Here is a 17,672-nt window from a genome sequence, read left to right on the forward strand (position 1 = left end):
AATAGAGGTGAGCAGATAGTCTGAGAGAGCCCACAAGAAGTCAATTCTTTCTAAAGCGTAAGAGGACTTGGAGTTTTTTTTTTATTATTATTATTTTGCACGTTGCTGCTTTTTCTTCTGGAATTAAGGAGCTAGAAGACACTTTTGGAGACACTTGATTCTTGTTGCCTTCGGTTCCAAGGATAGTTTATTTTCTTGAAATATATTGGTACATGTAAATTCTGTGGAGCTGGGCAGAGGCCATCTACAATCTGGCATTTTCAGGTTGTCAAATACAAGGGTGACCAAGTGCCATGCACAGTATACAAAGTAAGTGACTCACTCTCATTCTCTCTCTCTCTCTCTCTCTGTGTATATATATATATATATATATATATATATACACACACACACACACAATCTTTAAATGAAATGCATGTGATCGTATATATTATGTGTGTGTATGTGTATATATAAATGCATGCATATATGCATTGTATATGCATACTTTTGCTATATATGATCATTAGACTAATCAGCAAGCTTTCATAGTTAAAATGTGATTTGAGTGAAACTTGACACCTGTTCAGTTATCTGCTGGAACAGTGGAAAATCACCTGTCTGTCAGTGTCTTGCCTGTTCTGGTTTTCCACATCGTGTCACAGCAAGCTAGACTAGTTTGGGTCAAGCAGTAACCTGATCATATAAGTGTGGCTGTTCCGGAGTTTAGCCAGTAGTAAAACTTTTGGTGAGGGAGTGTACTTATTCTTCCCACTTTTGCTGTTAAAAGCGATTTGAGGGGGGCAAACAAATAAAAATGACAGCGACTGCCTCGTTGGGCTACGGGAGCTAGCTATGTGTGCTCTTTCGTCTTTCAGAACCTAATTTAAGAAATGTACCTTGGCAACAGAGCTGTTTGGATAGCAGGTGGGCTAAACCCTCAAGTTCAATGTTTGGACTTGTGTCTGGGACTGTCTGAAGTGTCCTGTTACATGAGGCAAATGGAAGGAATCTCTGGAGCATGTCCACCTAAAGGGTTGTAGAGGAGGGGGAGGCTACTGTGGGATGGGTTTAAGCATGGCTGTTGCAGGGCAACGAGTGTGTGCATGCTTTTGCTGCTGTTGGTGCTGCAGCCATGTCCTTACATGCTAGTACTTGTCTTGAAGGATAAAAATGGTCAAGAGTTCATTTGCATGTGCAGTGCTTAGAAGATGTGAGTTGGCTTTCATTTGTGGTGTTCTGCAATGCACATCACCTAGAGTTCCGGTATAAGAATTGGTAAGGCAACAGTAGTACTAATGAGTTAAATATTTTCCACGTCTGGCTTTCTGTGGTGATAAATGTGTAAAATATTGGAATCTGTCTGCTTGGTGACTTCTTTAAGGATTTTTTTTTTCTGATGCTGAGTAAGAAATCACCTTTTAAAGAAATAATAGGTCGCTTTAGCTGGGAGAGAGCCTGGAGGAAGAGACCTGAGAAAATATCCAGTCTAAAGCAGAGAAGGCTGACCAAGAATTTTTGCTCTTCAGGAATTGCCAAAATGGCAAATGCCCTGATGGCAGCAGGTCAAAAGAAGCAGTATGAACTAGGCATCCTGATATATTCTGTTGTATTTTGCTAAGCATTTAACGATGGTGGGCTTGATTTAATTAACAGGAAGTTGTTTGGTTTTGCTCATAGCAGTGTAAACTTCTACCACTGTTTATCTTTTTTTAAAAAAAGACTGGTTGGAACTCAAAACAGCAAAGATAGATTCTGAGTTTCTACGTTTTGTGAAGAATTAGACAATTGCATTTGCCAGCTTTCCTGAAAAAGGGCATTTCTTGAAGGTGGCATGTTATTAGTACAGGACCTTGTGTTTTAAAGAAGCAGTTGGTACCCAGACTTGTGCAAAATGGGCACTTGATAATATATCTGGAGCTTCCGAACTTTCCTCTTGTCAGGCTTTTATTTAAAAAGCGCACCCGTAGTAGAGTCAAAATGTGCATGGAAGGATTGCAGTCAGTCGTAAACCCTGCTAGAGAACAGAAAGCTGGGGCAGAGATGTGATCTCTCTGTGCACCAAGAAATCTACTGTATTGAAGGAAAACGCTTCCTGCTGCTGCTATCAGCCTTTTGTCAACCTGCCAGCAGTGGAATGTACCAAGCAGCCGACAGAAAAGATTAAAGGGGGGGTGGGGGTGGAATCAGTGTAAACTGAGAACATGTTCAGTCGTCTTTATAAATACAATCAGGTGCCGATCACAATTCTGTGAAGTGTCCATTCTTTCTGAAATGACAATTGTTATAAGATTAACAAGGAATAAGAGTGGGGGGGAGGAATGAAACAGGAGTGGTCCAGTGACATTATTTTTGACATGATTGGCTGGGGATTATGATGTAATAGGTTACAGTGCAGCCCCTTATAGGTTTTAAAATGAATTCCAAGACACCATTACAAAGAGATCCCGACTGTTTCCTTCTAAGTGAGCTTACTCGCTGAAACTCGTACAAATGTACAACACTGTCTGGAACATGGAAGAACTGGACATAGACTATCCTAGGACAGATATAAATTGTGGCACGGATTTGATGTTTTACATAGAAATGGACCCACCAGGTAACGTTGCAGCATTATTGTCGGAGGCTGGCATATTCTGGATGCCACAAAAGCTGCTCTCAGAGCAGAACTGGGATTTGGGGGTTAACTTGCTGCTGTTAAGTTGCTGAATTAAATTATCTTTAGTGCATGGGGGGGAAAGAAGACAGCAAGGGTTATTGTTCAGAATTCTCTTTGACTTGCTTAATGAAACTGTAATTGTCATGTGATTTCTGTTTTTAGTTTTTTCCTCTCACCTGTAGGTCTGTTTGTTATACTGTACAGTAAAAATAGCCCTGCTTTGTGTGTCTTGATGTCAGGCAGAAAATGTTGTAAAAAGCTGCTTTTTTCCTCAAAACAATGACGGCGTTTTAAATTATTGGGCACTGTTATTAAATGTTAGGTGTCACCATTTCTACTTTCATTTAGCACAGGATAGGAAGATCAATGGGCTGCATTAAACCTTTGAAAATACAGCATTCATTTTGATGTGCATCTTTCCCACATGCATTGTTGTAGATAAATGAGATTGGAGTTTCCGTTAACGTAAATAACTTGATTTAATTTTTATTTAGTCCTGATTCCCCACCCCCACCCCCATTTTTAGCTGGTAAGCCAGAAATCCTGCAGTATCTTCTCTGGCACCCACTGGTGTCTGCATGCAGGTTTGACATTGAGAAACAGGACTGTGGGTTTTTGAAAAATCAGTATTGCCGTTTGGAGCAGTTTTATCCTATAGAATGCTAAGATTAGAACCAGGGATATTTGGGTCACAGATGGACTCCTTAAAGTGTATTTTGGCAGGATCAGAGAAACCCAATTCTTTCCCTATAGCAGTGCTGTGTAATTTTCCAGTTGTTATTAGCCACAGCGGTGTCGAATCTAGAAAGCAACGTAATTCCTCTTGGATGATTAAATCAGTATGTGTCTGTAAGCGTGTGTGTGGAGTGTAGCATAATTTTAATACATCAAATGATAGAAAGATGTGAAAACAAGGGGTGGGAAATGAGGTGCAAAACTTCAGTTTATATCTTTCCAAGTCCAAATTGCAATTTGTGCTACGATGGGAGTGGGGGAGGAGCTCTCCTTGGCTGAGAGCACAGGACTTTTAGGTAACCAAGGCTGCAATCATATGCACACTTATCTAGAGGAAACCATGTTGAATGCAGTGGGGCTTACATTTAAGCAGATGCATAGGATTGTGTTGAAATTATAAATGCTTACTAGAGGAATTAAGCTTGTTTCTTGGCAGGAGAGGGAGAAGTTTCAAAAGCAGTGCTGATTAAAAACAAATAAATCAGAGCTGAAATAATTTTCTTCTCCTCAATGGATTTAAGTTGATTGTCATTTTAGAACGTAACCTACCTGTACATAGCAGGCAGTATAAATATATATGTATTATTGTTTTCATTTGCAGCACTGCCTCCCAAACCTCCAAAGCCTAATACTGTAGCAAATAACGGTATGAACAACAACATGTCTCTGCAAGATGCTGAATGGTACTGGGGAGATATCTCAAGGTAAGGACACCTTTTATCTTGCTAATTATATATGCACATTTTTAGCACATTCTCTATTTGATAGGAAATGTTTAAAACATTGAAGCACAGGTTTTGTTTGCAGTGCTTTTAAAGAGTTAAAAAGTATATATTTGCAAACCAGAAGTACAAAACATGCCAGAGCTATATTCTGTTAAACATTTCTCTGTTGGTTACTTACAACAGGAAATAACTGTTTTGCAAACGTATCAAGAGCACCAACGTTTGTTTTTACATCTAAAGCTCTCTGAAATTCATACCAAAGAATAAGAATACAATTGCTAGCAGTTCACATTTTTGTACATACAGGAGAAAGTAGTCTATTACTGAGCTCTCTTGCTATAAACTTCTTGGAACAAGTGGGAAGTCAGTTCATAGAATAACAGAACTTGGCAGGTTTTCATATGAAAACTTCCTCATACTTTGACTGTGCTGAATAAAAAAGAAAAAGGGAGAAAATACGTTAGTAGTGAAAGGCTAGTATTTTTAGAAGCTAAACCAGATGTTGCTTTGGTCCCATCACAGGGAAGAAGTGAATGAGAAGCTTCGTGATACAGCTGATGGCACCTTCTTGGTACGAGATGCCTCCACCAAAATGCATGGGGACTATACGCTTACACTAAGGTAAATATTGTTGCATCATCATAATATTTACTGAAGTGCATTTTACATGGCTGGATTTAAGAAACATTTTCCTCATGAAGATGACTGACTTTCCCCATTAAATTTTATTTACAGGAAGGGAGGAAATAATAAATTAATCAAAATATTTCACCGAGATGGGAAATACGGCTTTTCGGATCCATTAACGTTCAATTCCGTTGTTGAGCTAATAAACCACTACCGGAACGAGTCTTTAGCCCAGTATAATCCAAAGCTGGATGTTAAATTGCTTTACCCGGTATCCAAGTATCAACAGGTAAAAAAAAAAGATTTTCATCTCCTCTTCTGCTTAAGTACAAAAATATTGTAAGATTGTCTTCTAACAAAAAGAACGTATGTGTATCTGTGAAGGATAGGAATTGGGGTGGGGATGGGGGCATGGTTACTGTTTAACGTAACATTTAAGTGCTCACTGACCCTAACCCATGTTAACCTCGTCAGATTCAAGAGTAGGTTTTCGCCTACAAGGAAAAGCTCATGCCCACTAAATCTGTTTGTCTAAGTTGCCATGGGGTGTTTTGCTAGTACAGACTAACACGGCTCCTCTTCTGGAATGTGCACTGTTATCTAAATAACTGTCTCATTTATAAGTGGATCTGCAAGTCTTGGGTGTGCATCTGGATGCAGTGGTAGGCTGGAAATGACCAAGACTGAGACTGGATCCTGGAAGGAGAGATACCCTGTGGGTGGGCATTCCCGGGTCTGGGAAAATGGCCATTGGCCTGTTCTGAGTGGGGTCACACACCCTTTGAAGGAGCGAGTTCATGGTCTGGGGCTACACAGTGATACAACCTTGTCATTAGATGCTCAGATGGTATCAGTGGCTACACGTGGCTTCTACCAGCTGTGAATGTTACTGGGCAGGTACAATCTGGCCACAGCAGTCCATGTACTAGTAACCTCAATGAGTGCTGCAATGCACTAGATGTGGGTTGCTCTTGAGTTTGGTCCAGAAGTTCTAATAATGGTGCAGAATACTGCTGTTGCTACAGTGTTGCCATCTGCTGTTGTTTTTGTATATATTTTTACTTATTTTTTGTTTTCTCTACACAACTTTTGGTATTTTTGTAATGTGAGTGGTTTATAAATCTATTAAAACGAAAAGTTGCTGATTTGAATAGTGGTGCACATTTCAGGAGCTCCGTAAGTGGCATAAGCAAAAGAAACATCTTGGACTAATAGGCTAATCACGACACAAGCTTTTTCTTGTAAGCAAGAAGAACGAGCCGTTGCATTTAATAAACACATAAGCTCATTCCACAATAAAATGCATGGGGTATACATCTGTTTTCGGTGCCAGCATTGTAAGCAATGCATTCTGTCATGTGCAGAATCCATGGACGTTCATTCAGTCAAAATTTCTTGGCTGATTACCGGTGATGAGGGGGGCTGCTGCATTATACATGCCTGTCTCTAGACCCAACCCATTGCATTGTGCGAAACATGAATATGTAAGAAGCCTGGTCTTCATTGGACATGTATCTCCATGTGCTTGTCTTTCCAGGATCAAGTGGTTAAAGAGGATAGCATTGAAGCAGTTGGGAAGAAATTGCATGAATATAATATCCAATTCCAAGAGAAGAACAGAGAGTATGACAGACTCTATGAAGACTACACAAGAACATCTCAGGTGAGTAGTGTGGAATGTCTACCATGAACTCAGTCTATAAAGCACTCTGCCACAGCGGGGCCTTCAGTAGGAACTATAGCAGGAGCATTCTGAGGTTAAATCTTCTTGACATTTGTAAATGTGCTACGATGACCTTTGAGTATATGTTTTGAAAGGACGAAAAGTGTATGGTTTGAATAGTGGAGCAGCTTGCCGTTGTTTCACTCCTCATTTGCTTGGCCACTGTGCTTCTTGTCTGGTCACATCCAGGGGCACTAGCACACTATTAATTAATAAATTTTACAGTAAAGATTATATGCTGTTTGAATAAGACAGCTGGGCCCAGCAGGAAAGTTGACATTATCTATACAGAGACTAGATTTTACTAGTGTGAGTAAACCGCTCTGTTGATATGGGAGGAATCTTCTACTTCTTAAAGATTTGGATATGCCTTTTAAAAAAATATTATTTCTGGGTTATAGTAACACTATAGTTTTGTGTTTTATGTCTGCACATACAACTCACTTGTAATTTTACTATACCTGGTTTCGGACTAATGCTTATATTCGTGATAATAATGACTTCCCCAGCAAGAAATATGTTTTAAATAATGATGCTCTATTTCTTATCAGAATAACATAGTTGCACAGGTATATGAACACTGTACTGTTAGTACTCTTGAAGGACTTCAACTTAGCCACTGGAGTCAGGAACAGTGTCTAGACTGGACTTAATGCTTTATGGTACTGTCACTAGTAAACCATTGGTTTTAGCGTTTATTATAGCCAAAATAAAACCAGGAAAGCTAACCAATTGCTCAGACGAACTCAATATTAAAGTAAAGTGTTCCTACAATTGAAAATAGTGGTGATGCTGAGTATATATTGGGCTGGATCCAGCCTGGAAGTTGAACTAAGTTCCTATTGAAATCAGCAGACCTACAGTTAGGAACAAAACACAACTAACTTAGTACACATCCAGCCCATAGTATATAGATATATAAATGTCTTTATTACCTTTGCTGTAAACCTACAAAAATGCAGTGAACAAATGATGGGATTGATAGAACTACTTTAGATGTGCCCTGCAGAAGTTTTGACCTTTTCTCTTTGAACACCTGCTTTCAAATGCCCCTGCAACTTAGTTTGCCATGTGGTGGTGGTGGTAGTGGGTTGAGGGGCAAGGCTGCTGTTCAAAAACGCACACCAGCCCATTGCACCCTTGGGCACATAGAACTAGTTGTTTGGCTCCTTGGATCTCAGCCAAGGCAGGGTGGTAGCTCATTAGTAGAGCACATACATCCTTTGCATGCAGCAGGTCCTAGGTTTACTCGCTAGCATCCTCAGGTAAGGCTGGAAAAGACTCCTCTATGAAATTGTGGAGATCCACTGCCAGTTAGAGCAGACAGTACACAGCTTGCTGGACCACTGGTCTGATTTCAATACACGGCAACTTCCTGTGCTCTCCAATCAAAGTTGATTTTTCAGGCATCAGAAAGAAAGACATGCAGGCAACCACCCTTGCTACTTTACTGGCATTAAAAAAAAAACCCAATCACAAATGTGTTTCAGGTATAGAACATCCAGCCCCTTTCTGAGTTTTGCAGAAACTGAATTTGCAGCTTTTCTCCCCTCTAGGAAATTCAAATGAAAAGAACTGCTATTGAAGCATTTAATGAAACCATAAAAATATTTGAAGAGCAGTGCCAAACACAGGAAAGATACAGCAAAGAATATATTGAAAAGTTCAAACGGGAAGGAAATGAGAAAGAAATACAAAGGTTGGTAGCAGTGTCTTAAGATTTTTATATTTAAAGTGCTCTAAAGAAACTGCAAGCCTGAGCAGTGCGTTAAGAATCTATCTAGAATCTAACATGCCTAATTTTCCCCTCCAGAATAATGCACAACTATGAAAAGCTGAAATCTCGAATCAGTGAAATTGTGGACAGTCGGCATAGACTGGAAGAAGATTTGAAGAAGCAAGCTGCTGAATACAGGGAGATAGACAAACGCATGAACAGCATTAAACCAGACCTTATACAGCTCAGAAAGACCAGAGATCAGTACTTGATGTAAGTGCCTATGAGTTGCCAGATTTTTAAGTGTACTACTTCAATTGAGTCCATTTTTAATGCATATTTCCATCACTAACTATGCCTTCAAATTTACTTTTCAGGTGGCTGACTCAGAAGGGAGTTCGGCAAAAGAAACTGAATGAATGGCTTGGCAATGAAAATACAGAAGAGTAAGCATCCATAGTCTTTTTGAGCATTTGTATTACGCCAGTTAAATGATGGCTCTATACATTTTCATTGATGGAATGTGAATCTTGTAGTGTAGGGACTGTGATACTTGGTCTCTTCAAGAAGGCTAGCTTGGGATTCAATTTTACTTTATGGGCTAGTGGAGAGCTAAGAGTTGAATCCTTAGCAATTTCATATTTTGTAAAAGAGGCTAAGGCGTCTGATTCTCCCACAGCCTTGATACCACAAGGTGGTTATCCTTTTGTCCATCTTAATCCTAGGAAAGTAGAGGAGATAGTCGACCTTTCATCTAGTTTTCTATCTACACAGAGGTCTGTGGCACCTCCTGTTCTTTTCAATAAAGAGAAGCTCTTAGTTTACTATGACAATTGCAACCACATTATATTACTATTACTATTGAACCCACAATAGTGATTTTGCAGCAGCTGCTGAAGCCTTAGATGTTTGGAGCAAGTAAATGTGAAGGCAACAGGGTTTCAACAAACTTTGGGTGCTAGCTCTTTTGGAAAGGTATTTGCTATGCTGCTCCTGAGCATTCCAGAATGTGTTTTCAGTAAACCAGCAAAACAAGGCACATTCTAAATTCATAGAGGAATGCTTTTAAATAACACCAAGGTGAGATTGGGGGAGAAGCAGTGGGGTTTTTTTTTACTCCCTGTTAGCGGGAACACTCTGCATTAATCTAGGGCTTGTTCTGCTTTATTTATAAGACACATTTGTGATTATGGATCGCAATCTGTGTTTTGGGTGAATGCATAGTCTCGTTTGAAAACTAGAGCCATCTTAGCGGACCCAAAGCTGGCTCATGTTGAACTGTTTTGTGCTGACAGCAGGGCAGCACCATTAGTGATGGCAGTACTTGAGAACTTCTCAGTCATGTTGGCTTAGGTCCAGGCTCCATTCTCACTGGTGAGGGAAGGGAGATGGCTTACCTGTTCACTCCACCTTCCGCCACGCAGCCTCCTTGGCATTTCTCACATTGATCTAGACAGTTGGAAGGAGACTTTCCACCCATGGAAGGCAGTCTGGATCCAACCTGTTAAAAAATAATAATAACTGGGTTGTTACCAAAATGTGAAGCTGACAAGAATCCTCTTGATCTCATTTTGTTGCCACATGGCAAAAGTTGTAGGCAGCAATTTGTACATCCTGTAGACTCAGGAAAACAATTCTGTAGTTTGTGTCTTACAATATTTGGAAGATAGTCATGATGATTAGGAAATCAATTTTTTCTCATCAAAGCCTGAATCATGCCCTCATGTACAGTCGCACCTCTTGTTACATCAGTCTCCGGTTGCATTTTTTCAGGATACGAACGCAGCAAACCCAGAAGTGTATATTTCCGGGTTTCACTGCATGCGCATAAGCGCTCTGTGCATCTCGCCCATGTGTAGAAATGCTCTATCGCGCCGCACACATGTGCAGAAGCAGCGCTCTAGTTGCAGACTTTTCAGGGTGCGAACGGCAACCCAGAACGGATCAAGTCCGTAACTAGAGGTACCACTGTATTTGAGAATGCTGATGGGGCCAACGTTTGAAGTCCTGAATTAAATAATTTGGGTGGAAGTGTAATAAATATATTAAAAGTTAATTTCATCTGGTTCTTAACTATTACATGTTGCTTCTCCTCCCAATAGGCAATATTCTATGGTGGAAGATGATGAGGATTTGCCTCATCATGATGAACGAACATGGAATGTAGGAAATATCAACAGAGGCCAAGCAGAAAATTTGCTGCGTGGGAAAAGGGATGGCACATTCCTTATTCGGGAAAGTAGCAAGCCGGGTTGCTCTGCGTGCTCCGTTGTGTATGTATCCAAATGTTTTACCCTACTTCTAAAGCAGTGGGACATGTAACATCCTCAATTCCATTAAAAATTATCCATCTTGCAACATTGGGCGGAATTCAGCATCACACTCTTACAATTGTTCTGTCAGCAAAAGCAATGACTTCTTGCCAGATGGAACAAACTCTCCTACCCCTGTGTGCTTTCGGGGGGGATCTCCCAACCTCTCCAGAGCCAATTGGGCAGGAGGAAGGAGAGAAGGGGAACCCTCGCTGTTCTAGCGGGACTCGCATTTGAATCTGACTAATAACGTTTGAGGTATCTGGGATAGCTCAGTTGGTAGAGCATGAGACTCTTACTCTCAGGGTTGTGGGTTTGAGCCCCTTGTTGGGAAAACAGTTCCTGAACCTCATGATCCCTTCCAATTCTATGAGGATATTGTCCTGAATCTTAACATTTTAATATTATCAGTTACCAACATTTGTGGGTCATTTGTACGCACCTATGTGCTCTCCTCCCTGCCTAATCTCTCTTAGTTATATGCTTATCTGCTCTGCTGGTGGAGAAGACCCCAACAGCCAGTGTAATTTGCTTGGCCGTGCTCCCCTCACAATCCCATACTTGTTTCCTTGAGTAGCCATGTTTTTTAAATGCTCACTCTGCCAACCCAATATGTTCTGCACTTTTAGGCCTAACTTCACTTCTGAGTGAAGGCTGGTTGTTGACATAAAGATGTGCAATTAATGACTTGAACATGAATTAAAGTAAAAATGTTCAAACTTTATTCAGTGATACGAAATGTTTTTGAATAATAGTGTCATCCTATACATGTTTACTTTGAGGTAAGCTCCGTTGAATTCAGTGGGACTTCCAGGGGTGTATGTATAGGATTGCAGCCAAAGTTCAAGAAATATTCTGAGAGATGTTGAAATTATTTCAGAGAAACAGGGAACTTTAGGTTATCTGTATGTGGAGCCACAAAATGAAAAAATATTATTAGTTAAAGGCGAGTGGAGCAGTGGGAGTAATTTTAGGTTATATAGTAATAATGGAACAAAGGATTTTTTTATTTTCTCATTTTAAGGATAACTTAAAATAAGAAGGATGTACCTAAAAAAAATCTTTCTCTCTTCTTTTAGTGTGGATGGTGAAGTGAAGCATTGTGTTATCAACGAAACGCCTACTGGGTTTGGATTTGCAGAGCCATATAACTTGTACAACTCGCTGAAAGAACTGGTGCTACATTATCAACACACATCGCTAGTGCAACACAATGACTCTCTCAATGTCACACTAGCCTATCCAGTATATGCACAGCAGAGGCGATGAAGATGTTAATAATACTCTGGGGTTTGTCTCTTTCTATTAAAACACCCACAAAGATCATTCAACAATCTTGAGGCCTCTGGGTAGAGAATGCTCTTGAGTTGGAGCTAAAGTGTCAAAGCCATCTGTCTTCAGATGGGACTGAAGCTTTCTTCGCAACCGCAGTGGGAGAGAATGCAGTTTTAAGAGCTGCGAACACACATTTCTAATCTAAAGTGCTTTCTTTTTTAGAGGAAAAAAAAACTAAGCAGAAGGCAAAACACATCAAAAGAGAAGTGCTATACCTGTCTCCCTGCAGGGACATAGAGGCCTTTAACCATGGTGCTTGCTGACCACCTCGTCGAAGCTTTAAGAGCTCAAATGTTGGAACTCTGAAGACTCCAAAGTGCAGCAGGGGCTGTGTAAAGTGGCGTCAGAATTTCTCCGTTGCGACTTGGGTGATGTGGTTGCGCACAGAGGATGCGGATTGCCAGTTTTGTGGATTGCTGGTTTTCTGGCGAATGATATGTAGCAGAGCGGCACTTTCATGTTTTAAGGGACACTTTAGAAGACACTTTAAAACAGACGTGGGTAACATAAGTGCCAGGAAGTGTTTTTGTTTAGACATTTAAATTCCTGTTTTAAGAAGATATTTAAGACTGAATAAAACTGGACTTTTATGGCATACAGTATATATAATATGTACATAGTTCCGGATGACTAAATATCTTAGATGGATACTGTCAATACCAAACTCATTCTGTTCACTATTTGTTTCACCGAAAGCTAAATCCTTACACTGCTATGCAATACTTCATTTTCTATAGGCTGTATTTGTTCAAGTGTAACTAGAGGATAAGCTTTTTTCTTTTCTTTTTGTCATCTCAGAATGTTCCCTTAATACATATTTTGGTGTTATTTTTCAGTTCGTTCATTATTTCCTCGGCCATTTTTAAAAAGTAATGTGCAGGATGTCAGTAAAAGGTGGTTTCAGAATTAAAACTATGAACTATTTTAACAGGGTCCCACCCCCCGCCTCACTTTGTATAGAGAATTGGGCTGCTAGCTCAAGGTTAAAATTCAAGATTTCCTTCTTGACTAAATATTTTGTTGGGCAGTGCCTGATAAGCTTCAAAGCTGCTTTATTCAATAAAAGAATATATGAACATTGCAAAGTATCACTGAGTCCAACAATATTGTTTGAGAAATACCTTCAGATTATGGAATCCCAATATATTTTATTGGGAGAGTTTTAGATTTCTGTGCTGGTTCTGTTTGTATTTGAATGAAGACAAATGTCCATCTTGTTTTGAATGCTGCAGAAAAACAGTCAGAAAACATTGGCTACTAGGGTAGTTAAATCAGATTTAATCCTGTTGATTGACATGTGAAATTTTGACCAACCATTCTAGACGCTTCATCAATATATTTTCCATATCGTATGGGAAAATTGTTTTTGGTGGGTGGTTTTTCAACCATGTGTGCATTTGGCTTCCATATTTCATATTTTTGTGAATAACAGAGTATAATTAGGATAATTTTAGGAAGCCCCGGTTCTGTGACACATATTTCCCACAATTAATCTTTTATTACTTTCATATCTCTATGGAGTAAAACAAAAAACAAATACAGTCATCTGATTAGGCAAACAAATCAGGTACCAATGGATTAAAAGTAATGAAAGAAACATAAAACCTCATTGTTCTAGTATCTAACCAAATTCTGCATTTTTTGAGCAAAACTTTAAAAATCATAGTTGCGTTTTCTGTTTTACAGATTAGTGTTAAGGAACTCTGGAAGTCTTTTTTTTATTTTGTTTTAGTGAATAAGCGAAAAGAAAATAGATATTGTGGAACTTTTTATGGTTTTGACCCATTAGGTAATCAGTGCTTTTTAAAACAAAGCACTACGGACTCCTTGCAGATCTATCTTTCTTGTTTGGTAACACTATGAATAAATTAGCTTTGTTCCCTCAGTCCTTTTTTTTCCCTAGTATCTTTATATTTGATGCTGTGAGTAGTTTTTTATCACTCGTTGGCTTTGCTTTTCTGAGGAATGCAGTGTGTTTCAGAAAACTTCAGGGTTCGGTTCAAATCCCCTTTAAAACCAGCTGGGGCTTTGCCAACCTTGAAGAAGGCTTTGGTGGGAGTTTGGGCTGCCCCTGCAAGCTTAAATCCGCTTTCACTGGAGTAGTCTCATGAGAGTCAATGGAATTACTCCCAAGTTTACTCAGGTGGAAGTGGGCTGAGTGTCACATTTCATCTCAAGGAGCATTGATCAACAAGAACTATACCAATTTTAATCAGTTCCTTTATTCTTCTCCACTCAACGGTAGCGGGGAGGAAACACATGCATTTTGCTCCAGTGATAGTTCTTGGAAGGCAAATTACGACTGGTCACTGAATAGCAAGTAGTTTGCTATTGTAATATGACCCGAATGCACTTTGACAGAGATAGTTGTGCATCTGTAGGTTGGCTGCGCCTGACGTATTGTCAAACGGAGAGGTGGCGCTGTGAGTTCTGATCACCTGTTTAGAGGGAAGAGAAGGCTAAGCGTAGGTCCATGGGGGCAAAGAAAGGTGACGTCTGGATTCAGTCCTCACACCACCCAAACTAGCCACCCCAATGATCGGCACTGCTCAGTTTGACAGTATTTGCTGTGCACTGTTGCCAATCTTGTTCTGGGAAACCACACGTGCAGCTTTTGGAGCTGGATACAGTGTCTCAGCCTTGGAAACTGCATAGCAATACCCTTTTTAGTTTGTGGTCCCCAAGCTAGCAGTGGATGCACATGCAAAACTCTGCCTCTGTGCATTGCCTCTCCCTCTCTGGTTTAGGATGCAGAGAGACAGAACCAAACTTCCGAGCTACAAAGATAATTAAACTGGGTTTCTAGAATATGAACTGTCCTGTTTATATCCCGGTGCACCTAAAATGAATACAGCTACTACAGACAAAACAAGTTATGGATTCCTTAACTTGAGGCTTAGGTTTGCTGTCTCTGATGTTACGTGTGTGTGTGTGTGTGTGTGTGTGTGTGTGTGTGTGTAAGGACCACATTCTCACCGCAGTTTTCAGCATGAAGTGAAACTTTACTCCCAAGTTTCCCTCTATTCAAACAACCTGGAAGGAGCAGGCTGGATGGTGTTCTGAGGTGTATTTTAATGTTCGGATTTTATCGTTTTGTGTGTCGTTGGCTGCCCTGGAGATTCTTTGTGCCATTTGGCAGAAGATGCATTGCAAATAAAATAGAGAAATGCTGTTAATTGGAAGTTTGTATAAAGGGGGAGTGCTTTCTTCTTGTTTTTTTTACAAGGAGGAAAAATTGAGTCCAGATCACTATTTCCTATTATAAAAGAGAAACAGAAGAAGTCTGCTGTATTCAATCATGGTACTTAACTGAGCATATTTCAACGTCTCTAACTTTTATTGAAAAAGGAACACACAACCTCCTCCACTCCTCCTGCCCTTCAGACTAGGGAAGAGTGAATGATCTGGATGCACCTGATTTCAAATTCCAGCAACTTGGTTCAAAGACAGAGGAAGCTTGCAAAAAGGTCATGTTTCTAGAATTTGTTTTAATGTGTCAAGCCAAATCTTATGTTTCAGTGTCAGCTGTTATGTAGAAAAAGTGGCTTTGTCATGTAATTAACAATGAGCTTTGATGCTTTGGGGAAAGGGGGGGTCATTCTGATGTTTTTCATTGAGAAGAACATTGGTTAGTTTTAACACAGTGCTTTTGCTATGCATGGTATTTGTTTGGGAAAGTGATTCCTAAGGTGGCTTTTGTTCAGGATCGCTTTCAGAATGGGCAGTTCCAAGCAAAATGCCTCCCATGGGACATGGTTAAAAATGCAATATTCCGTTTTTTAAAAAACCATACACACAAAGAAACCCCACAGATCTTGTAAGATCTGCTTTTAAAATGAGCCGGATACAAAATTAGGAAAAGTTACATTACCATTTGTCCCTATGAGACTGCATTAGCTGCCCAACATGCTGCTATTTTTATTCTTGGTTTTTTCCCTCCATAGGAAAAAAAAATAAGCTCTGTTCTATTAAATGTCTTTAAAACATTAAAAAATTTGTTGTTTTTAATTTTTGTAAGGGAGGAAGAAGCTAAATGGATCACTTTGTACATTGCCTTTAAAAGGTAAATGCACCTCCTTAAAAGATGCTGGCTTTCTGAAATTGATGGAGCTCTGTCCTGTTTTTAAGTTGCTTTAAAAAAAAAAATTGTACTAGATCTTCAGCCAGAATAAAGATTGTTTTGCAACTGCGCTTTATGTGTTGAATCCTCAATGAGGTCATTGTCGCATTGCTGACTCTCTTGTGTGCTTGGTTTCTGATGATCAGCTGGTAGTCTAAAGGATGGTAGCATATGATTTCTCCCCAAAGGACCCCAAGTATAAAGGGAAAAATAAATATTTCAACTTGGTACTCCAGTAGATTAGTAGTTCCTAGTGCATGAGATGGACATACTTTCCTTTTTATTTGGATGGTAAGAGTATAATATGACCTTCCATGTGGTACAGGTAACTTGCAACCTATTCACATTTAACTTGTGTGCACTCAGCTTTATGCGCATGGCAGAGAGAGAGAGCAGGGGAGAGTTCTGGGGAAAATGGTTTATCAATCCCACCAGCAATTGAACCCAACGTATTTTTACTATACATGTTTTTGACATTTCGCACAGTCCCCAGAACATAATCCCCGCATAAGTTGAGTCGCCTGTATTATAATAAAACTTCATTCACACAAATGCCTTTTAGGATAAAACAGATTATTAGTATCCCCTCTAGACTTTAGGTGGCATCCAGGGCTTGTGCTTCTCTTTTGAAACGTGAAGGACTTCCAAAATCAGATTTAATAATAATAATAATAATAATAATAATAATAATAATAATAATAATAATTGTACCCCTCCCATCTGGCTGGGTTTCCCCTGGATGGCTTCCAACAGAATATTAAAAACATTAAAAACTTCCCTAAACATGGCTGCCTTCAGATGTCTTCTAAAAGTCAGATGGTTGTTTATTTCCTTGACATCTGGTGGGAGGGCGTTCCACAGGGCAGGTGCCACTACTGAGAAGGCCCTCTGCCTGGTTCCCTGTAACTTGACTTCTCGCAGCGAGGGAACCGCCAGAAGGACCTCAGTGTCCAGGCAGAACAATGGCGGTGGAGACGCTCCTTCAGGTATGCTGGGCTGAGGCCATTTAGGGCTTTAAAGGTCAGGGGGTGAGAGCGGTGCTGTTCTATGAAATCTCACTGGGCATGCCCAAATATTTAAACCTATATCTGGTGGCTCTCTGTGTCCTGGCCTCTTTTTCACACTTCTCTTTACTTGAGGGCCTAAGGCAGAGGTGTGGAACCTCAGGTCTATGGACCAAATTGGTTTTCTGCATCAGGTCATTGTCATTCCCCTTTGCCCCCTCTTTATTTGGCATGACATTGTTTTTAATCTGGGCCAACCATAGTTTCATCACTGTGAAACTTCTAAGGGCGATGGATGACAGGGCCCGGTTCAATGAGGGTTTCACCCTCTTGAGAGCTGTTTGAGGGAGGGACGGACACTACAGGTAGCGTTCCCTAGCTTTCATCATCCTCATTCAGAATAGCCAATGCTCATGCATGATTGCAGTTGCAAGCCAACCACATCTGGAGAACAGCACGTTGGGGAAGGCTGCTATAGTATGACATGCAAACAAGTCTTATGTGGGAATAGAGCTGGGGTTCAACATGGCACAAAAAAGTGCTCCCAGCAGTTGACTCAAGTGGGTAGAAGAAGTAGAAGGGGGGAAAGAGCAGCGAACTTTAATGAATGTAAGAAATGGAGAGTATCTGCTGATACATTTAGTTAAAGTTAAGCCAGGGTTAAATTGCTGGAAGAGAACATTTGAAAAACCTTGGTTGGCCTTTGCTGTTTGGAAGCACTGAGTGTCGCTGTCAC

The 17,672-nt window shown here is 40.1% G+C and overlaps 1 protein-coding gene across 4 annotated transcripts in view; it reads left to right on the plus strand.

The window, feature by feature from the left end:
- PIK3R1 (phosphoinositide-3-kinase regulatory subunit 1) overlaps positions 1-16,003 on the plus strand; it is a 64,969-nt gene extending 48,966 nt beyond the window's left edge. For 2 of the 4 annotated variants that reach the window (XM_053407705.1, XM_053407706.1), the window contains 9 exons: positions 3,975-4,077; positions 4,621-4,719; positions 4,834-5,014; positions 6,263-6,388; positions 8,005-8,147; positions 8,262-8,438; positions 8,543-8,611; positions 10,268-10,438; positions 11,557-16,003. In XM_053407705.1, the coding sequence (XP_053263680.1) occupies positions 3,975-4,077; positions 4,621-4,719; positions 4,834-5,014; positions 6,263-6,388; positions 8,005-8,147; positions 8,262-8,438; positions 8,543-8,611; positions 10,268-10,438; positions 11,557-11,746 (1,259 nt within the window). In that variant the 3' untranslated portion in view covers positions 11,747-16,003. Of the gene's footprint in view, positions 1-86; positions 310-2,329; positions 2,579-3,974; positions 4,078-4,620; positions 4,720-4,833; positions 5,015-6,262; positions 6,389-8,004; positions 8,148-8,261; positions 8,439-8,542; positions 8,612-10,267; positions 10,439-11,556 lie in introns of those variants that run through there. The other 2 variants (XM_053407708.1, XM_053407707.1) reach the window with 2 other exon arrangements.
- The last annotated feature ends 1,669 nt before the right edge of the window (positions 16,004-17,672 follow it).

The sequence above is a fragment of the Podarcis raffonei genome, chromosome 11 (assembly GCF_027172205.1).
Source record: "Podarcis raffonei isolate rPodRaf1 chromosome 11, rPodRaf1.pri, whole genome shotgun sequence".
Taxonomy (NCBI): domain Eukaryota; kingdom Metazoa; phylum Chordata; class Lepidosauria; order Squamata; family Lacertidae; genus Podarcis; species Podarcis raffonei.